The sequence below is a fragment of the Filicampus tigris genome, chromosome 1 (assembly GCF_054856515.1).
Source record: "Filicampus tigris isolate MCC_2025a chromosome 1, RoL_Ftig_1.0, whole genome shotgun sequence".
Lineage (NCBI taxonomy): Eukaryota > Metazoa > Chordata > Actinopteri > Syngnathiformes > Syngnathidae > Filicampus > Filicampus tigris.
Window position 1 is genome coordinate 29,237,272 of NC_141217.1, and position 25,016 is coordinate 29,262,287.

The following is a 25,016-nucleotide window of genomic DNA, read 5'->3' on the forward strand; positions in this document are numbered from 1 at the left end:
TCAATTTTTAGTAAAATGCCCAACTCTGGAAACTTAGTTATATAAAACGTGTATGTGCATAACGTGTGTTAAGCCTAGAGTTGGGCAATATGTTGATGTAAATCAATCATTAAACCTGTCTTTACATGTGTTAGTTGAAATTTAATCATTAGACAAATTTGAAATATGTGGAAAATTATCAACTGAAGAAGTATCACTAACTCCTTTGTGTACAAAATGTTACTTGTGGACCTTTATTATATCAACACTACAAATTATTGCAATGTACTATTACATGTTTTCACATGCTCCTACACACATACACAACTTGTTTTGAAAATGTTATATATTGCACACCTGTAGTTGTTTCACAGTACTGAGTGATGATGTGATATTGCATTTTATCAAGAAGAAAGTTTAAGATTGCTAAAATGTTTCACTTTCTTGTCAGATCTGTGATGCTAACATCCCAATGTCTGTTAGTGACCACCGGCTATGAGAAGATTTGCTTTGGTAGGCCATGTAAAATGATGTGGTGGGTCAGATCTCGCCGCCATTCTTTGAGTTTTGACACCTGCGCTACAAGTTGTTTCAAACTCTTGTTCAAAGTGACCCACTGAAAAAAATAAAATAAAAATACAGGCACGTGACCAACGGTCTTTCGCGCTGCCAAGTTCCGCTGTATTAAAACAGAGAAGAATTATTTCGTATTAGACATCATTTTAAAATATGGCAACTCAGCAGCCTCCCACATTTAGCAGTAATACTGAGTGATGGAGAGAGAAAGAGCAGCACAGTGTACGGTCGTGACCTTTCAATCTCCGGGCGGTCAGGTGCAGAGAGGGGGCGGAGCTTCCGCGCTCGCCGCTTCATGAGTGCAAGCTGACGGCGTCTGTGACAACAAATGGTCACAGGAAGCGAGAGTGTCGTCCGGCTGTCCGATAGAGTTCTTCTCCTCCTCCTCATTTAACGGCCACACGCTCCGAACATTCCGTCGCACCGACAGCAGAATGGCAGAACCCTGGTGACAGCACCACGGACAGACCCACGCTGAGACCGAGCATGGCTGTGGACGGTAGGCGCGTTTTGTCTTGACGTAACCGGGTCAGCGGCGACACGGTTGGCAGGGTTTCAGTGTTTAGTCGAAAAAAATGGAAAGAGCCTGGCTTTAACCAAAAATTAGTGAGAGGCTCATATACTTGCCTGTGTTAATTAGTACACTTTTTTTTCTTGAAATACAACAACTATCCACTTGCAACTGTGTGGCATAATCACTTAATCACCAAGCGAGTTTGTCGATGTTTTCCACATTTTGCCTGAACATTGTTGTTTGTTTTTACATGGTTTTGGTGACGATTTGTAAGGCAGAATTTAAACAAAGTATTAACAGAATTCTGCACCTCCCTCACCTTAATGGGTGGCAGTAGGGTAGAGGTATTAGAGTATTAGAGGGATGCAATATGAGCTAGCTTTTATCCTCCATTCTTTTATTTGGCTATAAATAGAGATAATACAGTGTAAACACACGTGTACTTTTGTATGGATGAGCTCATAGCAGGGAGGGCTTTCTTTTGTGTATTTTTTTTGTTTTCTTTTATGTATGTAGTTTAATGTGAAGTATTAATTTGAATTCACTCGAAATTGGAAAAAAGTAGTGTGATTTTTTTTTTTTTTCCTTTTTTTCGCCATTGAATATTTCAGAAAGCAAGTCACTGATGGTTTTGTGTTGTATTCGCCTGACTGGGGTGCAGGCAGTGTGAGTTCAGATCCTACACAGACAGTGAATGTCTGTCTTGTAGAGGCAGACACTCATTCAGTGTGATATAAGTGATTGGTGACCAGTCCAGGTTGTTGTCTGCCTCCCGCCCAAAATCAGCTGGGATAGGCTCCATTTTTCCACAACTCTGAACAGAATAAGCAGTATAGATAATGGATGAATGGGTATTTCAGAAAGCCTTGACTCCTGGACTCCTAAATTTAGCCACATGATGTCCTGTTTTGGTATTAAGATGACCCCCTACAAGCTAACCAAAAACCAAAAAGGTGTAGGACCCCTTCGAACACTACTCATGTATTGTCGACAGTAATGGTATGAAGCCAATACCATTGTCTACTCTATACCGCACTGTAAAAAATGTTTGTAAAATTAACATTAATATGCTGTAAAATCATAACATCAAAAATCTGTAATATGCTTAACAATGAATCAGTATGTATTTTAAGGCAATACATTGTAAAAAAAAGAACAGATATTAATTGTTAATTTCACAGTTAATATATGTGGAAAGGATCATATTTCCTTGTAGAATTGATATATTCCTGTATTTTCAACATTGAAATATTGTTATACTTGAACCAATGCAACACAGTTAAAAATACAATATTGCTTGGTTAAAAGAACGGAAATAAATTGTTTACCAAATGTGTATATCTCATGCACTGATTTGCCTTTCTTGGCTGGCAGCCAATCAGAGTGATTGTCACTGACACAACTTTACAGACTGACATTGGTAGTTTATTCATCCATCCATCCATTATCCTCACAAGGGTCACGGGGCATGCTGGAGCCTATCCCAGCTGTCTTCGGGCAGTAGGCGGGGGACACCCCAAATTGGTTGCCAGCCAATCGCAGGGCACACAGAGACAAACATCCGCACTCACAATCACACCTCGGGGCAATTTAGAGAGTCCATTCAACTTACCATGCATGTTTTTTGAATGTGGGAGGAAACCGGAGTACTGGAAAACCCACACAAACTCCACACAGGAAGGCCGGAGCCGGGATCGAACCCACGACCTCTGAACTGTGAGGCGGACGTGCTAACCAGTTGACCGCCGTGGCTTATTCATTCAATTCATATCTAAAAAACACCATGACACAAAAATATATGAATTTTCCACAATTCTAAACACTACTTTTTAATTTAGGTTTGTTCCCACTTCCACCATGAATGTGCTGAGCAAAATTCTGGACACGTATACATTCTACTTTATGAAACCATGACTGAGGACCGCACAACAAACAATGACCTCCCTGCCATGTTTACATAACCTTTTTGTTGTAAAGGCAAAGCAACGCTGTTGTCATCCTCTGAAGAAGATTTAAGGAGGAAGCAGCATTTTACGTCATTAGTAATTGGAAAGGCTTAAGCGACATCCCCGTTAATCTAAAGTCAACGTTGTGAGTTAACGCCGTTATACCTAAATGCTGTAAATGCCGACATGGTTAAGAGGGTTATATTATGTAATACCTTTCATCTGATGTTATTCAGTGAAATTGAATGGGATTTAATCTAAAGCAAGCAACTGCTGTATGTACATTAAAGGAAGAAAATGGTTTAATAACGGCATAGTTGTGCTTTGACTGAATATTGATGGTGAATTTACAATTTTAGCATATATTTTTTGTAAATGATTACAGTTTTAAACAGTAAAATTTACAGGTTGTTTTGTAATGTGTTTTACACTCTGCTGTATTGTTTACAATATTATTCTGGCAACCAAAGCTGCTGTTTTTTTCCTGTAAAAACAACAGTGTTTTTCTTACAGTGCAGTGTTTGAACGCCTTATTGAAGCAAGGCACATATTCTAAATTCCACGGCGCACCACCAAACTAAAATGTCACAAACAGGATGCACAGTAAACTGAAATAAATTATGATGTGGTGCTACTGGAAGAGCATTTAAGTGTTCTGCCTCACTGTGGGGATACACTGATACTTACTCTTGATACTGATATGTCTTTATAGTATTCATACTCATAAAATGCACAGATACTACACACTGAGTGGAGATGGTTTCAGGTAAACACAAATGGCAACGCTTTTCGCCAAGGGATTCTCAGGAAGTAGTCTTTTTGCTCACTTTATTTTGTGCTTAGTCCTCCTTTATTGTAGTATACCCTACTGTTCAGACTGAAAAACTACATGAGTGAAATACCTTGCTACATGCTACATTTAAAGGGACACACGAGTGGGCTGAACATTGGCACTTATATGTGTGTATGTAATAATGACAGCGCTAAAATTCACTCCCCTAAAAGAATCTGTAATGATTTAAAGGGGAAGTCAACCCAAACATAAAACAATATGTTCTGACTAATTGGAACACGGCATTTTGATAAATATTGCGTTTGTGGAATAAGAGTTAATCCACCCGTTTTTAGACATCTCTGGGGACGGCCATTTTGTCACTTCTGATGACCGAAAATGACATCACAACTGCCCAGGGTTCAGGTAACGACCAATCAGCTGAGCCGTGATTGTTTGTTCAAGTAGACACGCTTGCGCCAAACATTATTGCATACTGCGTTTGCGAATGGCTGCAGCACCACAAGCGTGGTAGCGATTAAAAAAAAAAATAAAATAAAATAAAAATAATCGAAAATCGTGAACTGAAAATCGAATCGGGGCTTGAGTGAATTGTTACATCCCTACAACTTAACCAATTTTTCACTCTTGGCCAAGCTCACAGTGGCAGCCATTTCCACATTGAATTTGGAGTCAATTTGTTTTAAGCCTTGGTGGAGGCACAGTATGTGTTTCCTGAGTGCTGTTGTTTGTGATGTTGTCATGCTTGTGCTTGGCTAGCTATCTAGCTGGTGTTTGCTTCAGGCGAGCCAACAGGAGTGAGGCCGAATCAGAGCCCCCCTCAGCTCGGGAACATTAATATTTGTGAGCATGATTGTTTTTCAGTGTGTCTCTTATCAGATGAAGGTTCATTAGTACTACAGATAGCACAGATATTCAAGTATGCTCACTTAGTCAAACACGGTTATTTTTTAATTAATCCATAGTTTACTTTCGCATCATTAATTGAGTGCTCTGGGCATTGATGAAACCATCACAGCGTGTTCTTCTATTTAACTCATTCACTGCCATTGATTAATTTACTTGTCTTTTCACTGTCCAGCCTTTCAATCCCAGGAACTCATTTATATTTTGTTCAATTTTTTTCAAATGTTAGGGTAAAAGAGGGTCTGAAAATGTATGGCAGTGAATGCGATAAAGATGAATGGGGGTTGTCCAAAAAGAATGAAGAAGCTTATTTACTAGTGGCCGTCGACAAGCATCCATACTCATGTGTAGTCTCTTTAGTTGATGCATTGAATAACAACATTGTTCACAGTTTTGACACACTGTGTATATTTAAAACTAGGTCCCTTCATTTTCATATTGATACACAATGGATATTTTGCACCAAGTTTCCGCTCCTATTATGTGTTGATTTTCATTTGTGGATGCACATTCTTCATTAGATGGGGCTTATACAATATACAGCATAGGGATGAATTCACAGTTTACATGCACTTTACTTATCAATTAATGAGAGACATTGCTGCCTGCTGCACATCCAGTCCCTTTTGGTTGATTCATAGTTATACACCAGAGATGGTGTCATTCATCATGCCTTTTTTTTTTTAATTGCTCAGGATAACTGGCATGCATTGCCAATACAGTATGTACAATGCCAGCGGATGCATGGTGGTCAATGCCTAGTTTGTGCACTGTACCGAGTCTTTTGTTTCAGAGGAGAGCTCCATCCCTCATTTCCAGCAGGATTATACATGTGTGAATGTGTAGTTGTGTTGTTGTTGTTGTGTCTTCACTTACAATACGTGGGTTTAGCCAAGCTCAGCATATAGACTTTTCAAGATCTGTTGGCTTGATTCCATACATATGCAGAAGACATATGTAAGCACGCACATGCACACATACACCCATCAACCTGACAGGCTAGCATGGAGCCAAGCACACAGCTGGATCTCAAGCACAAAAGCAAACCATCTATTTATCTCCAGTACCGTTTATACCGCCAACCAAGCCTCCGCGTTAATGAGACTAAAACTAGGGCTGGGCGATGACTGAAAAGAAATATACAGAAATATACAGTAAGTGTTTCATATTGGCGGCACGGTGGTCGACTGGTTAGCACGTCCGCCTCACAGTTCAGCGGTCGTGGGTTCGATCCCGGCTCCGGCCTCCCTGTGTGGAGTTTGCATGTTCTCCCCGTGCCTGCGTGGGTTTTCTCCGGGCACTCCGGTTTCCTCCCACATTCCAAAAACATGCATGGTAAGTTGATTGGATACTCTAAATTGCCCCTAGGTGTGATTGTGAGTGCGGATGTTTGTCTCTGTGTGCCCTGCGATTGGCTGGCAACCAGTTCAGGGTGTCCCCCGCCTACTGCCCAAAGACAGCTGGGATAGGCTCCAGCACGCCCCGCGACCCTTGTAAGGAGAAGCGGTACAGATAATGGATGGATGGATGTTTCATATTGGTCGTTATCGATATATATTGATTTCCCCCCCCTTTTTTTAACTATTGAAAATAATGACCTGGAGAAAAAAACCATTTTATTTTAACGTAATACTTAACCTTTAATAAGACGTTGATGTAACTCTGAAAAAGTGAAATAAACTGGTGACTATAAAGTTTAAATAAACTGTTTTAATCATAATGTGCCTAGTAGGGCTGGACGATATGTCTAAAAAACTGTCACAATCTAAGTATTTCATATCAGTCAATATTGATAATTATTGATTTTGTCTTAAACCTATTTTAGATAAAACAGTTAACTGTTTTTGCGTACATATTTATGAATCACAATGTGCAGTTTCTCCTCCATCAGTGCATTGTACATACTTATATGCATTAGGTGCTACCCCAAAGCAGTATTGTTGATATCCATACATTAGCCTTCATTTAATGTTCATGCAATGGAAGTGAACTACGCTCGCTCGCTCGACGCGAGTACGGCGCACAGCCGCCGAGCCCGCAGGCATACTCCGTTGGCTTAGCTACTTCTTAGTTGGTCGCTTCTTCTTCGGTGGTTTAACTACTTCTTCGTGTTTGGAGGTGGATGCATGCTGCCTACATCACGCACCATGCCATAATTGGGTTTGTTTTCAAATTTTTCTCTCTCGAACATTTTATTGAAGGCATTTTCTAATGATATCGATCACGTGCCAATTGCGATACATATTGATAGTGAATTATCCGTGCAGCCCTAACTTAAACATATACTGTCTAAAACAGGGGTGTCGAACTCCGCTGTCCTGCCTGTTTTCCATCGCTCACTGCTGCAACACACCTGTTTCAAATGATCAGCTCATCGTCAAGTTCTGCAGGAGCCTGATCCTGATCCCGATCGTTTGAAGGTGTGTTGGACGAGGAAACCTCTAAGACATGCTAGAGGGCGGCCCCTGAGGACTGGAGTTTGACACCCCTGGTCTAAAAGAAGTGGACATTATCTTGTCACCATGACAACACCTGTTGATTAATGCACTGCAGTTTGTGATGCTTCAACTTTGGCATTTTGAACTTTGTCAGCCTTGTCTTATGGTAGTACATGCCGGTTCTGTGTTATTATGGACCATCTGTGACCTTTAAGCGTAATAGGTTTAATGCATTTATGATACGTTTTTTCAACATTATATTAGATAGATGACATGTTTAACCTTCAGAAACTTGTATTGGTAGTGCTCAAGCACTTAAAAAAAGCGATTACTGTTTTTTTCCCAGACTTGGCTTGTGAGAGTGGTGCGCCCTGTTAAACTCCTATCTCACTGAGGGGCGAACATTTTCGACTGTTGACGAAGGTAAAAAATAAATAAATAAATAAATAAAATAAATATATATACATATAAAAACAGACTTATGCACAAAAATCTGGATTCATTGGAACTATTTTTTCTTCATTAGAGGGCAAACCTACAATTGAATACACAGGGTGGAATGCGGTATTAGGGTCAGGCAATAAATTATACATATGTATATATATATATATATGTATATATATGTGTGTAGATATATGTATATATATATATATGTATATGTATATATGTATGATTTTTGCTGATTCTTGTTGTTTTTAACACATTATAACATAATACAAAGATAATGACATTCAAACATTGTGTCATACAGCCTTTTGTTCATTCAGCTTGCGTAATATCGTGCCTCCCCCAGTGAGACTTTCTCTATATGCCACAGCTCTTGGATCTGCATGTCATGCGGTTGTGTGCATTGCAGCCCGTGTGTGTTTGTGTGAACATGCAAATGAAGCAGAAGGGCAGCTAGCACCCCCAGTGGGTGGGAAAATGGGGGTAGGCGTTGTTGTGGGGCTGTTAGTTTAATAGACAAACACACCTTCTCGGTGCGCGTTACGCCTGCTGGGAACAACGTCCATTTGGCCAATCCAGCGCTGATGGCAAACCACCTTTTGGCCTCTGTCGTCAATCGTAGTATGGTGAAAATCTGTCAAGAACCCCACTTGCGGCATCTCGTGTGTGCTTTTTAAAGAGAATGCAAGCTAACAGAGCTAGGCATTTTACTAGAAATTTGCGTTCTCTTCATCGCCTACCTCCTACAGCCGGGTACCCTTCTGCCATCCGTCTACCCGCCTTTCTGTCCGGCCGGGAAAAAATAGTAATCGCCTATAAGCCGGTCTGCCTATGATTTTAAACGGGCTTCCATTACCGTTTCTGACTACTAACTTAGACAAACTACCACTTGAGCACGTTGTAAGCAGTAGTGGTGCAAGCAGTATTGGATCATCTTTGTTCCATGATGCGTATGGATCATGCACCATGATTCGAGCCATGTACGATCTGCGGAATTTGCACATTCACATTAAGGCAATATGATTAGTCCGCCATTGCTATAATAACAGCAGAGGAAGTTGAAATCCCTCATGTATCACTTGAGTCATATGTATGGGAGCATTTTGGCAACAATTTACTGCTGTTTCTCCATCAAAAAAGTCATCTTATCTGTTGTGTAATGGAAGGAATACATTTATCAGGAGTGTCTCTGACCTGTGGCAAGACAGATGAATGAATGAGTTGGTGGATAAACATCTACATGCTTCGGCCTTTCACGGAGTGATGAGGTGGAGGAGAGCAGCGTTCAATAAAAATCAGCAGCAGATTAGCACAAGTGAACACGCTGGATTTTGGATTCCGTTGGTCACGCTTCAACTGTCTCATCCAGTCTGACCTCACCGCTAACCTTGGCATCCTCCAATATTTCCTCAAGTGACAGGGCCTCACCGCTCGTATCCAGTGCCAGCTTCTGCGGGTCCAACAATTCACACCCGATCCCCCCGGCCCCTTCCCTCAAAATTAGAGTGCTCGTAGGTCCGTATCCAATTTCTCGCATTTAATTAGGGAGACAAGAGAAAAGGTCTGAATAGGTGTCGGTACAATGGTAAAATGAATATGATGGTAAAAAGAGGTGCCATATTTTTGAAGGGATTACTAATTGGGTAACAATACATGTGAGGTTTATAATCTTGATGAACCACACTATTGATACTGACTTTACCTTCAGCAACTACAGTGGTGATTTGAGATGAATTTAATTGGTTCTGTGAGCACCCTCAGAACTCAAAACGCTCACATCCCTAATTATTTTCAATACTTCCACTTCATCATTGAAATGAATTGAAATGCCATTAATCCGTTTCGGCCACCCCATATTAGAAAAGTTGCACTCTATAATGTACTTTATAAAAAATAATACCATAAAAACATAATGAAATAGAATGTAAATAAGCTTTTTTCCCCACGTTTTGCTTCAATTTACTGGAAATTGTACTGCTGCTTTTTGTGTGCGCGCCTTGGCCACTTAGTGGCAGTATAATAGAGACATGTAAAAACGTCCAGGGTCTCCTGTCATATTTTATGCTTCATAACGTGCCACAAATTTTCAGTGGGAGACAGGTTTGGACTGCAGGCAGGCCAGTCTAGTACCTGCATTCTTTTACTACGAAGCCACGCTGTTGTAACACGTGCACAATGTGGTTTGGCATCGTCTTGGCGAAATAAGCAGGGGTGTCCATGAAAAAGCCGTTGCTTGGATGGCACCCTATGTTTCTTCAAAACCACTATGTACCTCTCAGCATTAACCCATTAAGGCCTAAAGCGCCTGGCTCGACATCTCCCCAAAACCTAAGGGCGACTATAGAATCACCCTCTTCAACCTGAGGTTCTCCCAGAAGTTAAACACCTACAAAATAATTGATATTTCATCCCCTGTAGGAGATAGAAACATAATACCCCCCCAAAATTGAGAGCTTAGACATGTGGCTTTCACACAGGCCTGAGTTTATTATTATTCACTGTTTCAATTGAAGATATAAAAATAAAGTGTCATTGCAAGACACGCACTATTTTTGATAAAAAAAATAACTTGATGTCCTTGTACGGTTCTTCATTTTCTCTGGTGGTTAATCATAATGCACGCACAATGTATCGCCATGCTTTTCGTCCACCGAATGAAAGGAGCACAAGTACAGTGTTGAGGTTGTCTTTTCAAATTAAGATTCTCAGACGGATTCTTTGTACCTCATCCCCGGGTATTATCACAACACAATTCTTTACTTGTCCGGGGTGCAGTTCAAAACATTGCCCTTATAGTCACAGATTGAACTTCTTATGGTTGTCTGTACAACCATCAGCGCAACGAGTTCCCAAGCTGTGCAAGACATTTTGAAATGCTACGGGGCCTTATGATCGTTTAGAAAAAGGGGGTGAAAAAGAAAACATTCTAATAAACGGCTCCGTGAAACGAAAGCTGCTGTAACAAATGGCTCCCTGCTACTTCCAGTGTCTTACAAGAAGTCACGCACATAATTGTCTATACATCAGAGCCCTCAGGAATAATGTGGTTAAAAACATGCCTAGTAAGTATTTAAATAGGGTATTTCTATATCATGGATTTCACTTGTTGCAGTGGTGGTCTGGAAAGTAACCAGAGAATGGAGGAGGAGGTAAAGAGAATCAGATTGGCAACCTCCATCCATTTGTGAAGTTTTCATTCAGCCTCCAGGAACCACAAAATACTGTAGCTTAGTTTAAGAATTGACAAACAAACGCCACACATTTTGACTCGGTTTTCCTCATCACCATCACCATCTGTCCTGAGAACATCAAAGCACCAAACACAATATGTCAGAAGACTTTCTTCCTTGGCGAAATGACTTTGAGCTGACAAGTTTCAAGGAGAGCAGTGGGCATCGGCAGCTCCCCCCCCATTTGCAATCTTTCCATTTGAGTCTGCTAAACAAACAGTCTAATTAAGTGTTGCCTTGTGTGATAGGGCGGGCCTGGAGCTTCCCGCTCTTTGTTAATAGGTTGGCCTTCTCCTCCTACTAAGTGCTTGGGGTCACTGCAGTCTGTGCTGCAGATTGCCCATTAAACCAAATGGCTATTGGCTTCAGCTTCAGTTCTCATGACTCAGGGAGCACAAGTCACATTCATGCACTTGAAAAGCAATCTCAATTGCCTCCCACAAGCTTTACAGCATGATATGCGGTGCCTGTGATGGGTGCGTGAGGCAGTTTAGGCAAGGCAATGCAAGGCAGTTTTATTTATATAACACATTTTATACACAAGGCAACTCACCTACACCTACAAGCATTTACAAACTTCAGCAGTATGTTTTGATCAATTGTATCAACTGCTGCACTGAGATCCAATAAGACTAGCACCGACACCTTCCCTGCATCAGTGTTCAATCTTATGTCGTTTAGTACTTTGATAAGAGCTGTTTCTGTACTATGGTGGGGTTTACAACTATCATTCTCTCTGCTCCTCTTGTGGATGCCTACCGCTAAACTTTTTCAAGTTGTCCTGTCTCTATGCTACAGGCTGTCAGTTGCCTTTCTCACCTTAGGCTACCCAGCAGCCTGCTGAGCGTGGCAGTGATGAATGGCCAAAATGCTGCTTTGACTGTCCCAGCGCCACTCAAATTGGCCGTCAATTATGTCAACAGACTACGAAGTGTCTGCATGTCAGCTTTGCATATGAGGTCGGAAGAGCGTTTGAATGTAGATCAAATGTGACTTCCTGTAACCTCCAGAGCAAACTGCTCACACACACACACAAAGACACACACACACACACACACACACACACATCTTGTCGCTGCATTTTTTTTGACATCTCAATTTTAAGAACAGGGCCACATGAAATTCCTGAAGCTATTTTGGGCTTATCTTCTTCTGCTTTGTTTTACTGAGATTTCAGGGCGTAAACAATATTTCACAATGATAATATTCCTTTCCCCCAATGGTTATTGTCACTTACAAGCTTTTTTATAAGCACTGTAGTTAGAAGAGCGCAATGTTGGTGTGTGGGAATCAAAAATTATGAAAAATGAACACTTTTAGAGACCTAGCATTATACTGCTATGTGTGCAAATGTTTGTCCATTTTACAGTATAATAAAACCTTAGTCCCTCCTTTGATTTCAATTGTCTTTATTTTGCATTGTTTTAAAGCCTTTACATGGTCTATGAGTGGAATGTCCGTGACTCAATGTACCCTGCGTACTCTGTGAACAATAATGCTCTTTTGCTTGTCTGCACCCTTTTGACCTGATTTTGTAGAAAGCCATTGCGATATGTGGCTGCTGTCCTTTATCCTTAGATTAGTAGGGATTTGTTCCATAAAAGTGGGAGATAAAGGCATGTGTCTAAGTGCTGCAATGGGATGAAAAGCAAGAAAAATCCTTACTTATGAAATCAGAGAAGTAAAGTCACCGGAGGGCCTTGTGAGACTTTTCATATTCGCGTTAAAAATAAGCAACAGATTTTATTTTAAAATCAATCACTCGTCATCAGTTTCTCTCTTTTCCTTCATTCTGTCTCAGATTAATTGTATTTTGTTATGTTTAGTAGATGTTGTTAGACATAGCCCGAAATGACAGCTGTTAACGCGACTGCATGACCAAAATGTTGTTGCGGGAGGTTGCCGAGGTCACAGCGCTGTCAGTCAGAGTTACAGGGAGCGACTGTCAACTCAGCGTTGCGGTCTCGCCCTACATTTCAGGTCACTGGTGCGCTGCAAGAGAATACATACGCACCCATGCATACGCATACTCACACACATACGCAAAGTATAACTCTATTTTATAAACACATTCACACTGCAGGCCTGCCTGTGGCAAAGAGAATGATTTTCAGTTTGGAAAAAGTGACACAAATTACATTTCGTGTCTATAGATTCATTAGAGGATTATCTTTTCAAAATGCATGCACGTACAGCAGATGGGTTCAATATTAAATTTGTCAAAGAGTTTAGGTGGTTCTATTAAAAAAAAATAAGTCAAAAGGGAAGAGGTGTAATTAATTTGGCTCAAAGATAAGTATTTTAAAGCACAACATAGAACTAACACATCATTAAAACATAAAATGAAAAAGTCTCGGGTGAAATACAACACTAATTTGCGGTGTTGAAATGTTTGAGCTGGGTCATATTGAATTTGTGATGAAGATGAGAGCTGACACTTTCCTGAAATTCGGAATACAAGCAAAGGGCGCACCTGACTGTGCCTTGTCTAATGGCAACCGTATGGGCAATAATAAAGTGACAAAAGCACACTTTCAGCGAGGGCTACACGATATTGGAAAAACATGCGATATGCAGTATGGATGTCGACTATAGCAATATCGATATTATTGCGATATTTAACATGTACCTGAAGAAATGACATTTTTTGTTATCTAATGAAAGGAGTACGTTTTTGTGCGGCAAAATAAGGAAACTCAATGTGTTCTTAGCAAATAAATTGTAATTCCCCTAGATAATGTTCAACTATTGGGTGGCCATGCACATTTAAGTCTGCGTTTGTTTTTCCGTAAGAAAATTATTGTATGTCTTTGCATAGGCCATTATCGCAATCTCAAGAGTTTTCCGATATATTTTGCAGCCCTACTTTCAGCGTATTAATTTAAAAGCAACTTTTTTATTAGCCTCCAAATCACTGGTATTGTGATTCATGGTAGGAATCAAACTGAATATTGACAAGTCGATTTTATTACTCTGCGTCGTTTAAAGCTTGAGGTTGACCAAACATGTTTATTAAACAGCTTTTCAGATTTTCAACATGTTAAAGATTTTTTTCTTTTTTATCTTAGACAATAGGAGAGCAGTGTTCAGGGAGATTCCAGGCACAGCAGCATGTCTTAGAAAGTTCAATAAAAACTTCAACAAATAACCTAAAGTAAATGAATGAAATGTTAATGTTTACTTTGTTTAAAGATCAAACAAAAGTTCCCAGGCTCAGCAGCATCCCTTTCAAAGTTAACTGAAAATTTAAATACATAATTTCCTGAGGTTTACCCAATTTTAAGATGATCTCATTGGCTAGCAAATTTAAAAAAAATGGACGATGCGTCAAAATGCCAAATATCGGCGCCGATAATCGGCCGGGCTGATGATACAGTCAATCCTTAGTGTCTATACCAGTTATTGTTGAAATATGTCCTGATGGGAAACCGGCCCATGTTACAAAAAAGGTTGGGGGCTGCTGTACTGTGCTGAAAAATATCAATGACATCATCGATTAATCAACGTTGACTTAACTATCATCACATTACAGTCAACTACACAAAAATATTTTGTCATTTAACTCGAGCTGGCACCACTGCAATCCGTTGACTGGTCAAAAGAAAAAAAATATCACTTCCATTTGATAACAGGATTGAAACAGAAGAACAACAAAAAATTCCAAACCATTTTACTGTATCTTTCATTTTTTAATAATGTCCCTTGTTTGAATGGTACAGTTGTTTTAGTATGCCTGACAGCATTTCCTGGTGTGCATTAGACTTTAGGTTACGATTACCCTACGTAGTTTATTTATCTTGTGGGTAATAGGCTCTTCTGCCTATTACCCCACAAGATGAACATATCATCTTCTGTCAATACCAAGCACTGTAAGATGGTGTCACTTAGGCAGTTTACTATTCCAAACTGTACTGATTAGTGGAAATTACACAGAAGTTACACTGTGTAGTACCGGTGTGAACACACTCCACACTCACTTGACTGCAATGTAAATAGAAAATCCATCCGAAAAAAATGCATAAATCACCTATAAAGTAATTTCATTTTTATTTTTCAATATCCACTTTTAATGAAGTGGATGTTTGCCAGGTGATTTCATTGAAATGTACTGCACCCAAATTCACACGCAGACTTAATTAGACGATACCTGATCTGAAGATGTCTCCCTCGTGTCTATGTGAGTGTGCCTGTGTTTGTGTGCCTGTGCGTGGGGAACAGGCGTTCCCTCTGGATCGTTTGGCCTTGAAAAAGAAGCTCCTTTCAGCACTTTACATGTATTGATGTGTGTATTTGTCAGTGCGTGTGCAGAAACACTACAAACGAGGTTGAATTGCTTTATCTATTTCTTCTTAAACTGTCCTTTTTTTTTTCAAGCAGCTGTCTCTTTTTCAACCTGACAGTGCAGCCTCAGGATGTGAGTGGATGAGGGAGTGCTCTTCTCTCTGATAGAACTGGCTGGATGAGGAGGCAAAACAGGTGTACAGCTGACAACATGGCAATTAAGTCAAGAGAGACCGAACCACTTAAGTAAATCTCCCACTACCCTTCATCAACATTCAAATCGTCATGCATTTTCAGTCTGTCATGTTGTGGTGCTATAATCCCTCACCACAAAGCTGTTTTGGTCACTTCAGAAGAAGAACTGGTCAAAAGAAGAATCATAGTGAAGTATGTATCACTTGAATATGAAGTGGACACAATAAACATAACATTGGCTCAAGGAAGGAAAAGCATTTTTTAAAATTTAGAAGCTTAATGTTTTTTGGAGGAAAAAAAGCTCAGCTCAGTCCTAAACCGTATACCAGTACGTAAGAACACTGGAAGTGAATCCCAAAGCAAATACATACAACAAATCATTTTTTTCAGCATTTACACAAAACTGAGCTAGGCAAGAATGAGCGATAAAATTATACTAGTACTTGCAAGCAAAAGGTCTGACAAAAATAAGCACTGGCGGAAGTAGTGAGGAGCAAGCATGAAAGTAACAAAATGCAAAGAACAATAACGCAGCATCTTCCTCTGTCATCTATTTCCATTTCGTGCTGGTGACAATCGCCAGCAGGATTGGATTACTTGATGTTATTGATATTTTGTCAATAAAAAAAATAAAAAAAAGGGAGGGGAAAAATGTAGAGTGGCAACAAAACAGGATAGTGACAGTGCAGTGTTTTTTTTGTAAATGTCCCAATGTGATTTTTTTTTATTTTTTTTATAGCAGTGGCCATGCTGCATTTCTCCATTCAACTGTGTCAGCAGTATTGCCTCACATTTGCTGTGTGGCCCAGTGCGCCAATATCTGCATCTCTTCCTCTTTCTTCTTTCGGTCTGTCTGTTGCCTCCCCTCTGGGAAAGATTAGAGCCACTTGCATCAAATCACTCAGGAGCAGCACAGCAAACTCAATCCAACTTCAAAAGCTTCAAATTATATTCTGCACCCTTATTGGAGAACAAACACTATTGCCACCAAAACTGCTGTTTCCTATCATCCGTGTGACTTATATGAATGAAATGATGAACTCAGTTTGCTAGTTTCACTGGGCCAGTCTAGCTCAACTTCACACGAATTGGCACATTTTTCATTTCTCCCTGCAGTGATCCTTCAGCTCGCTTTTGTTGGGCAACGGTAAAGTAACAAGTAATAAATAATGAAGATTTTGTTAATACAAAGTGAAACCCAACATATGGCATTTACAGGCTAAATATGAATTAAGGTTCTGGTTGTATCATAACACACCTTAAAATGTTGACATTTTGTGTTGCGCGAGCTACGGTCAATCTGGATCTGTGAAGTTTGCACTTGGATAACGCCTTTCAACACACGCACACACACACACACACATTGATAGCTGTGCCGCTGCCATTGTGATAATCTTAAAAAATATATAACATTATGATATAATAATAATGCATTGAATGAATTGATTCCCACAATGATTCAAGAAGGATTGATGCACACAATTACATAAGGCTTACACAGGTACGAAAATTAAGGTGTGCTAGATTTTACGCTCGAGCGCAATTGCGCCGTCTACAAAAATAGAGCCCAGTGTGTCAACTACGTTGCAATCATAAAATCATGAGAGGTTTATAGACTGCATTTCCAGCATAATGAATCATTAAAGTACACGTTCAGATGATTAACATTTGTTCTTGTTTTAAAAATTAAAATGAAACTCAAAATAATACTAAGCTATTTCAATTGTCATCTTTTTATATTCCTTTTACGTGTCTGTGTGGATGTTTGTGAGACGCTGAGCAGTTCATCAACAAATGCCATTTATTCACGTCTTTGTTTGCCAACTCCTTGATGATCAATAGCCATTGTGTTTGTGCGCTGTTACATTTGGCATTATTGAGTGGGTGTTATTTTAGCCACACTACATCACTCAGACATTTTTTTCTCACTTGTCACCGAGGTGTGTGACACATAGGCATCAATGGCGTGGCGTGCTTGTGTGATAGGCATTGGCTAAGGACACTCAATATATTATCGATCGGTGCACCCCACTGCATGCCACTCACTAAGCTGGCCACAGCATCAGTGCTCCCAATTGATTTATAGACCACATGTGACAAATCCCTTGGAAGAGAAGTCCATGAAAGTGGAATGTTTGAAAGCAGTCACTTCTTTCTGAAGTTTAAGCTGCGCGCATGACGATCAACTGCTTTGGGCTCTAAGACTCTAACACTAAATCGCTTGACCGTTTAAATGATTGGTTTCTCAATGGTGACCGGGCTGAGTGTGTTGGATACCTGGCGGGCTCTAGCTGAAGGTATTTGTACTCTTAACTACTAACTTGTTGTATTTTGGTAAAATAGTTCATATCTTGAAGACTTATTGATCAGCACGTGTGGTGAATAATGGTGTACTCCCCAAATGCTGTCTATAACTTTCCTAAATGTTGAAATACAGATTTTAATTTACACAGAGAATACATTTGGGGTCGCTAATGGTGTGGCGGTACACTCGCCTGACTTGTGTGCAGGCAATGTGGGTTCACTTCCCACTCAGTGACGGTGTAAATGATTGTCTATATATGTGCCCTTTTCCTACAAAATGTAATGCTATCTCATTGTTGTTATTTGAAAGGTGGAAAATAATAACCTCTTTTTAATTGGCATTGATAATGACTGCAATCTGTCACAATAACAAATGAAAAGAGATTATCCTTGTTGTCAATGGTGCACGTCAGAACTATTCAACCAACTGCACTGATTATAAGTTAGCCTGACCTTTACAATGTCCTTGTTAACAGTTCTGCTCTGTCTGATTCAACCTTATAATGTAATTTTCCTCATTACATGCACCACCATGGCTAATTTGTAAGGATTTGACAAATGAGAAGATTTAACATGGCTTGTGGGTCATACATGCATAGTGGTCGCATATAGAAACGGGTCATTTGATTAGCTCGAAATCAGGTTGATCAAATCTCAAAATTGAATCGGACAAATTGAGAGCCATAGGTTATACATTACTTTATGCAAGTTCACTTAAGGCAGAATTGACCTTGAGTGCATGGACAAGAACATGGTGGTTTAGAATAATTGAATTACATCATGTGAGTGGAATAGTTTATGGCATTAATAACCTACAGTACGCTTTTTTCAGATTTGAGTCAGGCTTGAATAAAAATCTGATCTAAATCAGTAATCAGGGATCTAAATCGGTAATCAGCCAATGTCACTGCAGTCTAAGATGGACAGATTTCATGCCAGACATCATCAACATGTATCGATTAGCGCAAGGACACACAGGGCTGCAGCTAATGAATATTTTTACAATCCAGTTTTTGACTGATCGTCCCATGGGTGAATCGAGTAATTGGATGAAAACTGATGGGGCATTAATAAACAAAACAACGTGCATGTGTGGTCCACTTGGGGTCCATCCTCACTTTCAACTGTAGTACTGTATCGTCAACTTTGAGCGTGGATGACTTTAAAAGGTGGGGTCTGACCAGGTGAGTGACATGGGTGTCGAGAGATGAAGGTGTAAAGTTGATTGACTGATAGTCTGCATGTTGATTACACGGCTTGAGTTATGGCCATGGACAGCTCGTGAATTCATGTGCTTATTACGTGTTTGTTTTCTTCCGATTTGTTTGATAAAGTGCTTGAAAGTAAACTGGGGGTTGTGTCTATGCTTGACCACAAGTGGGGGCATTAGAATATGCTCTAACTAGCGATGGTAGACTATAATTTAGTAAACATCGATTCATTACCTTGAGTTGGTGATTGTAGACATGCCGCTGTGGAGCGCAGCGCACTTTATCTTCATTGTTACGTCTGAAATGATCCCAAACTTTGGACATTGTCTTTTTATAGATGCTCTTTCCTCCTGGCTTGGCACCAGAGCGGCAAGTTATTTCTACGCAGAGTGGTGCGCGCAACTGCAGTGACATTAGTGCCTGTGGAATAATGAACATAATGAAGCTTTGAGGCAGAGATTTTGCTTCAGCATTTCTTTGCAATTGAATTATTTGAGTTATTTGGTTCATTGTGTCAGCTCTGTTGCAGAATTAACTCAAACCACTCCAAAGGTAATTAGATTGTTTACTATTTAGTGGCACAAGTGGGTTTGTCGCAAATTCAGAATAACAGAGAATGTAATGGTAGATACTGTAATATTTGACTGGAAGGTTGGACGTACACTGTTACACTTCCCGTTCGATCCCCAGCTCAGCCGGGCAACTTCTGGCATTCTGAGGCTGAATTCTCTCAGGGTGTCGATGTCTCTAAGAATCATAACAGAAAAGCCAAATCCACCTGAGTTCTGAACCTCGCAGTGTATTGTGAGCCACAAATGCCTGCAGTGTGAATACAGAATCCCTCTTTCGTCCACACACTTGCTTGTGGGGTCCAAGCAACAAACTTCATTCAGGCCCTGTGGTCCAAACCAACGCAGAAGAGAATTATACAGATGTATGGCTGTCTGAGTCTCCATGCTGTCAATGTGAGTCATATTCACATATGCATGAGCCTGCCAGCTTTGACTAACACGCGCATTCATACACAGATTTAGTTGGCATTTCCTCGCCTCTGTCCTGATGAGAGTTGGTGTGTTGTTATCTTCTATCAGCCTGCATTGTGGATGCCCATACATGCCTGGCCAAGTGACAGTGATAGCTTGTGAAAAGTAAACCACAGACCCAGCCTCCGCAACATTGTCTCGTGTCAGAGTGGATAATGGACTGCAATGCTTCATGGGTAAAAGCCTGGGTTCTGGGTTTTATATTTATCCCGAAGCACGTTCTCAAAATTGAGTAATTTCACGGCTCATTCCTGGGCTCGGCACCAGGTATTGAAGAGTGCAGGCATCACAAATAACCCTTTGCTTCACCTACAACGTATTAGAGCACAAACAAATGCTAATCATTTGCAGATGTACTGCACCATCAACTTGTTGGGAGTTGACAGAATTTCTCTGCTGGTACTGTACTTTATGAATCAGCTTTAACGTTTTCTGTAGGCATGAAATCACCCCGTGATGAAGTTTTACCCACTTTCGGGTCACAGTGCAATGACGATAACAGTGATTGCTACAAAACTCGGGCAGTGAATAGAAATTAGATTTTTGAGTTGAATAAGAGGTGCTTGGTTGGGGATGAAGACGATGCTAACATGAAATATACCATTGCACTCTTCTACCGATGCCTGCAATAATATGCATTATCCAACTCTATCCTTTAAGCTGACACCAAGGTTATGCAGAAATCCAACAAAATCCGGACCGACAAAGGTAAACGTTCCCTTTTGGAGTCAAATGAGTAATGTTAATCGAGTGTGGGATTTGGCTCGGAACGACCTTCCACAACACTGTGATAAATTGCTTAATTACCTTTTGTGAAGAAATACCTTTGAGATTTAGCTGCCGCTCCATACAGTAGATGCTGTGCTGCCATGAAGAGTTGATATGAGGTTACACTTCAGTGGGCGACGGTGCTTTGACCTCTCTACCGTCTGTCTGCACGCACATCCAGACATACACACACACACACACAAATACCTGTCTATGACTTTGCACTTGAATTTTAGGGCTCTTTACCTTTAACTTGGCCTCTCAACTGCGTTTCTCGCTATGTTGTCCTGTTTTTGCAGGGCTTTCAAAAAATACATCCATAGACAAAGACTTGATATTATGCTTAATCAGTTAATTTAACATGGATTCAGCTAGTGCCCCTTTGGACTGCCCCACACCGGGTTAAACAGATTGAAGTGGACCTTTATGAATGTATTACAGTTGGCAATTCTTCACCACACACCAAGCGATTGACCACCTCACATTTATCAAAGCGCTGCAATGGAAAAACTGTATCAGGTTTTAAAACTCCACATACAACTTATTGTACTATATTATTTTTATTGAACAATACGAGCCACGATTGTTAAGGAAGAAGCGCAAGGCCACGAAGAGGAGGAAACAAGCGTAAATAAGGACAGAAGGGTTAGGTTTAGGGTTAGGTTGGTTCACAAATGTTCTTCCGGTTGGACAAGTATTGTAAAAAGTCTTACCAGATGCACGGAAGCCGTTACAGCTCCCAACAGTTGTTGTTTATTCTTTTACACAGAACAGGCTTCCACATGATTCTTCCTGCCTCCTTTGGCCCATCAACCATTTTTTATTCTACGACATCTCCCTTCTGGAAATGGTTAAGGGCTTGTTGTCAAGGGCAGGTGGAGATAATTCAACATCAGTTAGTGACAAATAGGACAAAGTTTGTTTGGCAGTTGTCCAAGCTAATCAAGTACTGAGTGTTGAGACAGAAAGGTGACGGATGACTCATGATGCTGCCCAGTGAAGATGCTAATCACCTCTGAGACATGACTGGCTGCTACTTACTTCCATTGTAGTCCTAGTCAAGCAACAGGACCAGGTGCAGGATTTGGCCCTGGTCCACTGTGCCCGCTGTGTTTCTTGAAGTTTCTTGCAGCTCAATGTTTCCAACCACTTTTCTTCCAAACTTTAGGGATTTTTGTTCTACATCAAAGCAAGAGACTCCATGATTTGAGAGGTTTGAAGTAGTCAAGATCAAATGTCAGATCAGTATGTCCATTTTACTTGGCAGTGCTTGTCACGCTGCATGTTCTAACCAACTTTTGTTAGTTTTTGCTCAATATAAGAGCAAAAGGCATATAGATTGTGATTGAAATCAATCTGAAATGCTTTTGGCAGAGGAGGGAGTGGGTCACCTATGTGAAAGTCACAAGTAAGTCTCATGTCGTAACTTTCAAGTCTCAAGCAAGTCCCAAGTCAATGTGGAAAAAATAAATTGAGCAAGTCCAGTTGAGTTGCCACCAAATTTAAAGCAGGTCTAGTTATTACCTGGCTCAATAAAGCCGTAAGTCAAGTCATAAAATCTTATTCAGTCACAACATATATTGGAGTGATAATGAAATATTTGTTTTCACTTATACACCTGTACACATCATACTACAAAAACGACATCTCTAAAAATAAAAAATTCTCTCTCTAAAAACATAAACATTTCCATCTCTAAAAATAAAACAGCTTAACATAAAATGAATCTTTACATAAATGATATAGAAGCATGCATATTATTTCTTCATACGTTTATCCATACTAACGTAGAGAGCAAAAACCTGTTCCTCAAAAAATCCATAAAACGTCTTAAAAAGTGGTGTGGGAATTCGATCTAAAAGGCAGTTTCTTAGATTTACCTGGGAGAAAACCCGACCAAGTCTCCTTGCATCAATCAGGGCAAAACTTTCAGGTTTAGTAAAACTTAACATTTTGATGAGCTAAAAGACTGGATCGATTACATAGATGGGAAAAATGGGCTTCTAACTATGCTTAGTCCGACTATTTTATTGTCTATCGTTTATCGCCTACTAAATGGGCGTCACTCATAGGTGGATAGGCGCACCGGGCTGTCACATAGGCGGAATGCCCAGCTCTGGTATTTTGTATGAATGAATGTGAGGTTGGTTGTTGCTGGGGGGTTTTGCGTGCTCTTTTGTGTATTTTGCATGTATAAATGTGAGGGCGGTTTTTACTGTTTTTTTTTTTTACATACCTGTCTGCACTGGAGAAGGAGATGCAAGAACATTCGTCATCCCGTCGGTCGCAGACTTGCTCATACGCGGGCTCTTCTCGAGTTTAGTTTGGCAAAGAGCTTTGCACTGGCTCGCTACATTAGCGTCTTCATTGTTATCATTAGCAGTAGCTTTAATCGCGACTGGTTGCTTTGCATTTATGTGGTAGGCTTGAACTGCTTCTTTGTTCAACTGTCACTGCTCCTCCGTTTTCACGTCTTCTCTCTGCTCCTGAACTTGCCCTCCCACATATAATAGGAGTTTATCAGGTTATGACAAACGCACTGACAGCCAATCAGTGTCCACTTGAGGGTGTGACACTGACCATTGTTTTTTGCACCCCAAACAACTCAAGCACAAGCCCCACACATCAAAACAAATCTCATCATCAGACAGAGACAGTAAAGTTAGACTTAAAAATTAGATTGTGATTAAAAAAAAAAAACGCTTTAACTGTGACTGTAAATAATTCATCACAATTAATGCACTATTTTGACACCCCTAGGCCAAATACATCCATCCATCCATTATCTGAACCACTTATCCGCATTGCTAGTTGCAATTTATTTTGCACGGCACCATTTAGGTGACTGTCCCGTTTTTCAGAATGTCGCCAGTTTGTCTTGAAACGATTAACCTAACTCCAGCATATCCCTGCGCTGGTTCACAACAGCAGGAGGCAGACTGTCGCTGGATTCGGTGGTCTGCGTCGAACGCTCCACGGTGGCAGATGGACTGGAAGAGGAATTTCCCAGTTCCCCCGTCTCGATGCCCGTGTCAATGGAATGCGTGGCAGGCGACCCCCCATAATGTTCTCACACAGTTCAAAATAGAGAAGCACCATGTGTCCTTGCCCACTCCGACGGCCAATGTCCACCGCCTGTCTGTATTTTCGGTGGATGTTTTTTACTTTTGCAGTCACCTGGGCTCTGGTAATCGCATCAGTGTCATGTGGAAAGTCCTTGTCCTTCCGATGCCTCGGATACTGGGCCTGAAATGCAGTTGTAAAATTGTTGTATTTTGACTGACAAGACTCCCAGTCAATGCCTTCTTGGAGATTTTTGGCTTTTAGGTCAAGTATGACCTGAAGCATATGTTCCACTTTGGCATCAGTCCAGACAAATATTTCCTCATGTGATGTTACTGAATTGAAATCACCCGCCATAACTATTATTATTGCTGCTGCTCATCTTCTTCTACTACTTTTCCACTTCTTTTTTTTTTTCCTCCTCTTCTATGGTCGGGCTTCTTCTTCTCTGTTTTCTGGTGACTACCCATGGCTGTGCTACAGCGCCACTTCCGACTTGGCATATGTATTACAGCCTAAAAGCGTCTTTAACGTCTTTCCTTTGGATGCACACATTTCTTGAAGCGGTTCTGAGTTTCCAGGATTACTTTAGGGAACGAAGCCAGGTCAGTTTCCGTGTGAACATACCCTGAGTAAGCCAATTTGTGAGTAAATTGAGACCACAATCAATGTAAAATGGGGGCTTTGGCTCAAAGGTTGGGACATATTGGTGTATTGTAAACTGCATGCATAACTACTGATTAATTGATTGAGCATATTTTAACAATCAGATTTTTTTTCTGATTACTCAGTGGGCAGTTGGAAGGTATAGATTTTTCTTTAAGTTGTCTGTAACCGCTTCTATGAGGTTAAGTCAAAAAAGTCTATGATAGCTTGTGCTTTATCTTCTTTTTATGACTTCTGGAGCTTACAAGGTCAGGTGAAAGGGCAGTGAGTGAGACATCAGTCGAACCGAGATGAAATGATGCTTCACTTCTTCATCTTAAAAAGTGTGATGTTTCTGTGGGATAAATGAACACTCTGTCTTTAACACTCAGTGAAATGAACTTGTTTCATTGTTTATTTATGCATCTCTCTATGAGGTTGTCACCTCAATATTGTCTATTGTCAGATCACATAAATGTGAAAATTATAACCATCATCTCACATTCTTTCTTGTCTGTCTAGCTTTGGCTCTTTCTGTAATCTCTTTCTCTTCGATTGGCAGGTCTTTAGGCTTGCAAGGCGCCTTAGCTCCCCACGTTCCCTCTCCTGTCTCCTTCGTCGCAGTCTGGCGGTAATTACACCGGTTTGTCCCGACGACCCAAAAGACCTGCCAGCTA

General features: G+C 40.4%; 1 protein-coding gene across 1 annotated transcript in view; it reads left to right on the forward strand.

Annotated features, from left to right (window-relative positions):
- Positions 1 to 815: 815 nt before the first annotated feature.
- Positions 816 to 25,016, forward strand: part of samd10b (sterile alpha motif domain containing 10b) — a 56,130-nt gene continuing 31,929 nt past the window's right edge. Inside the window, exon 1 of the mRNA XM_086030888.1 lies at positions 816 to 1,054. Coding sequence (XP_085887014.1) covers positions 1,042 to 1,054 — 13 coding nt within the window. The 5' untranslated portion in view covers positions 816 to 1,041. The remainder of the gene's footprint in view (positions 1,055 to 25,016) is intronic.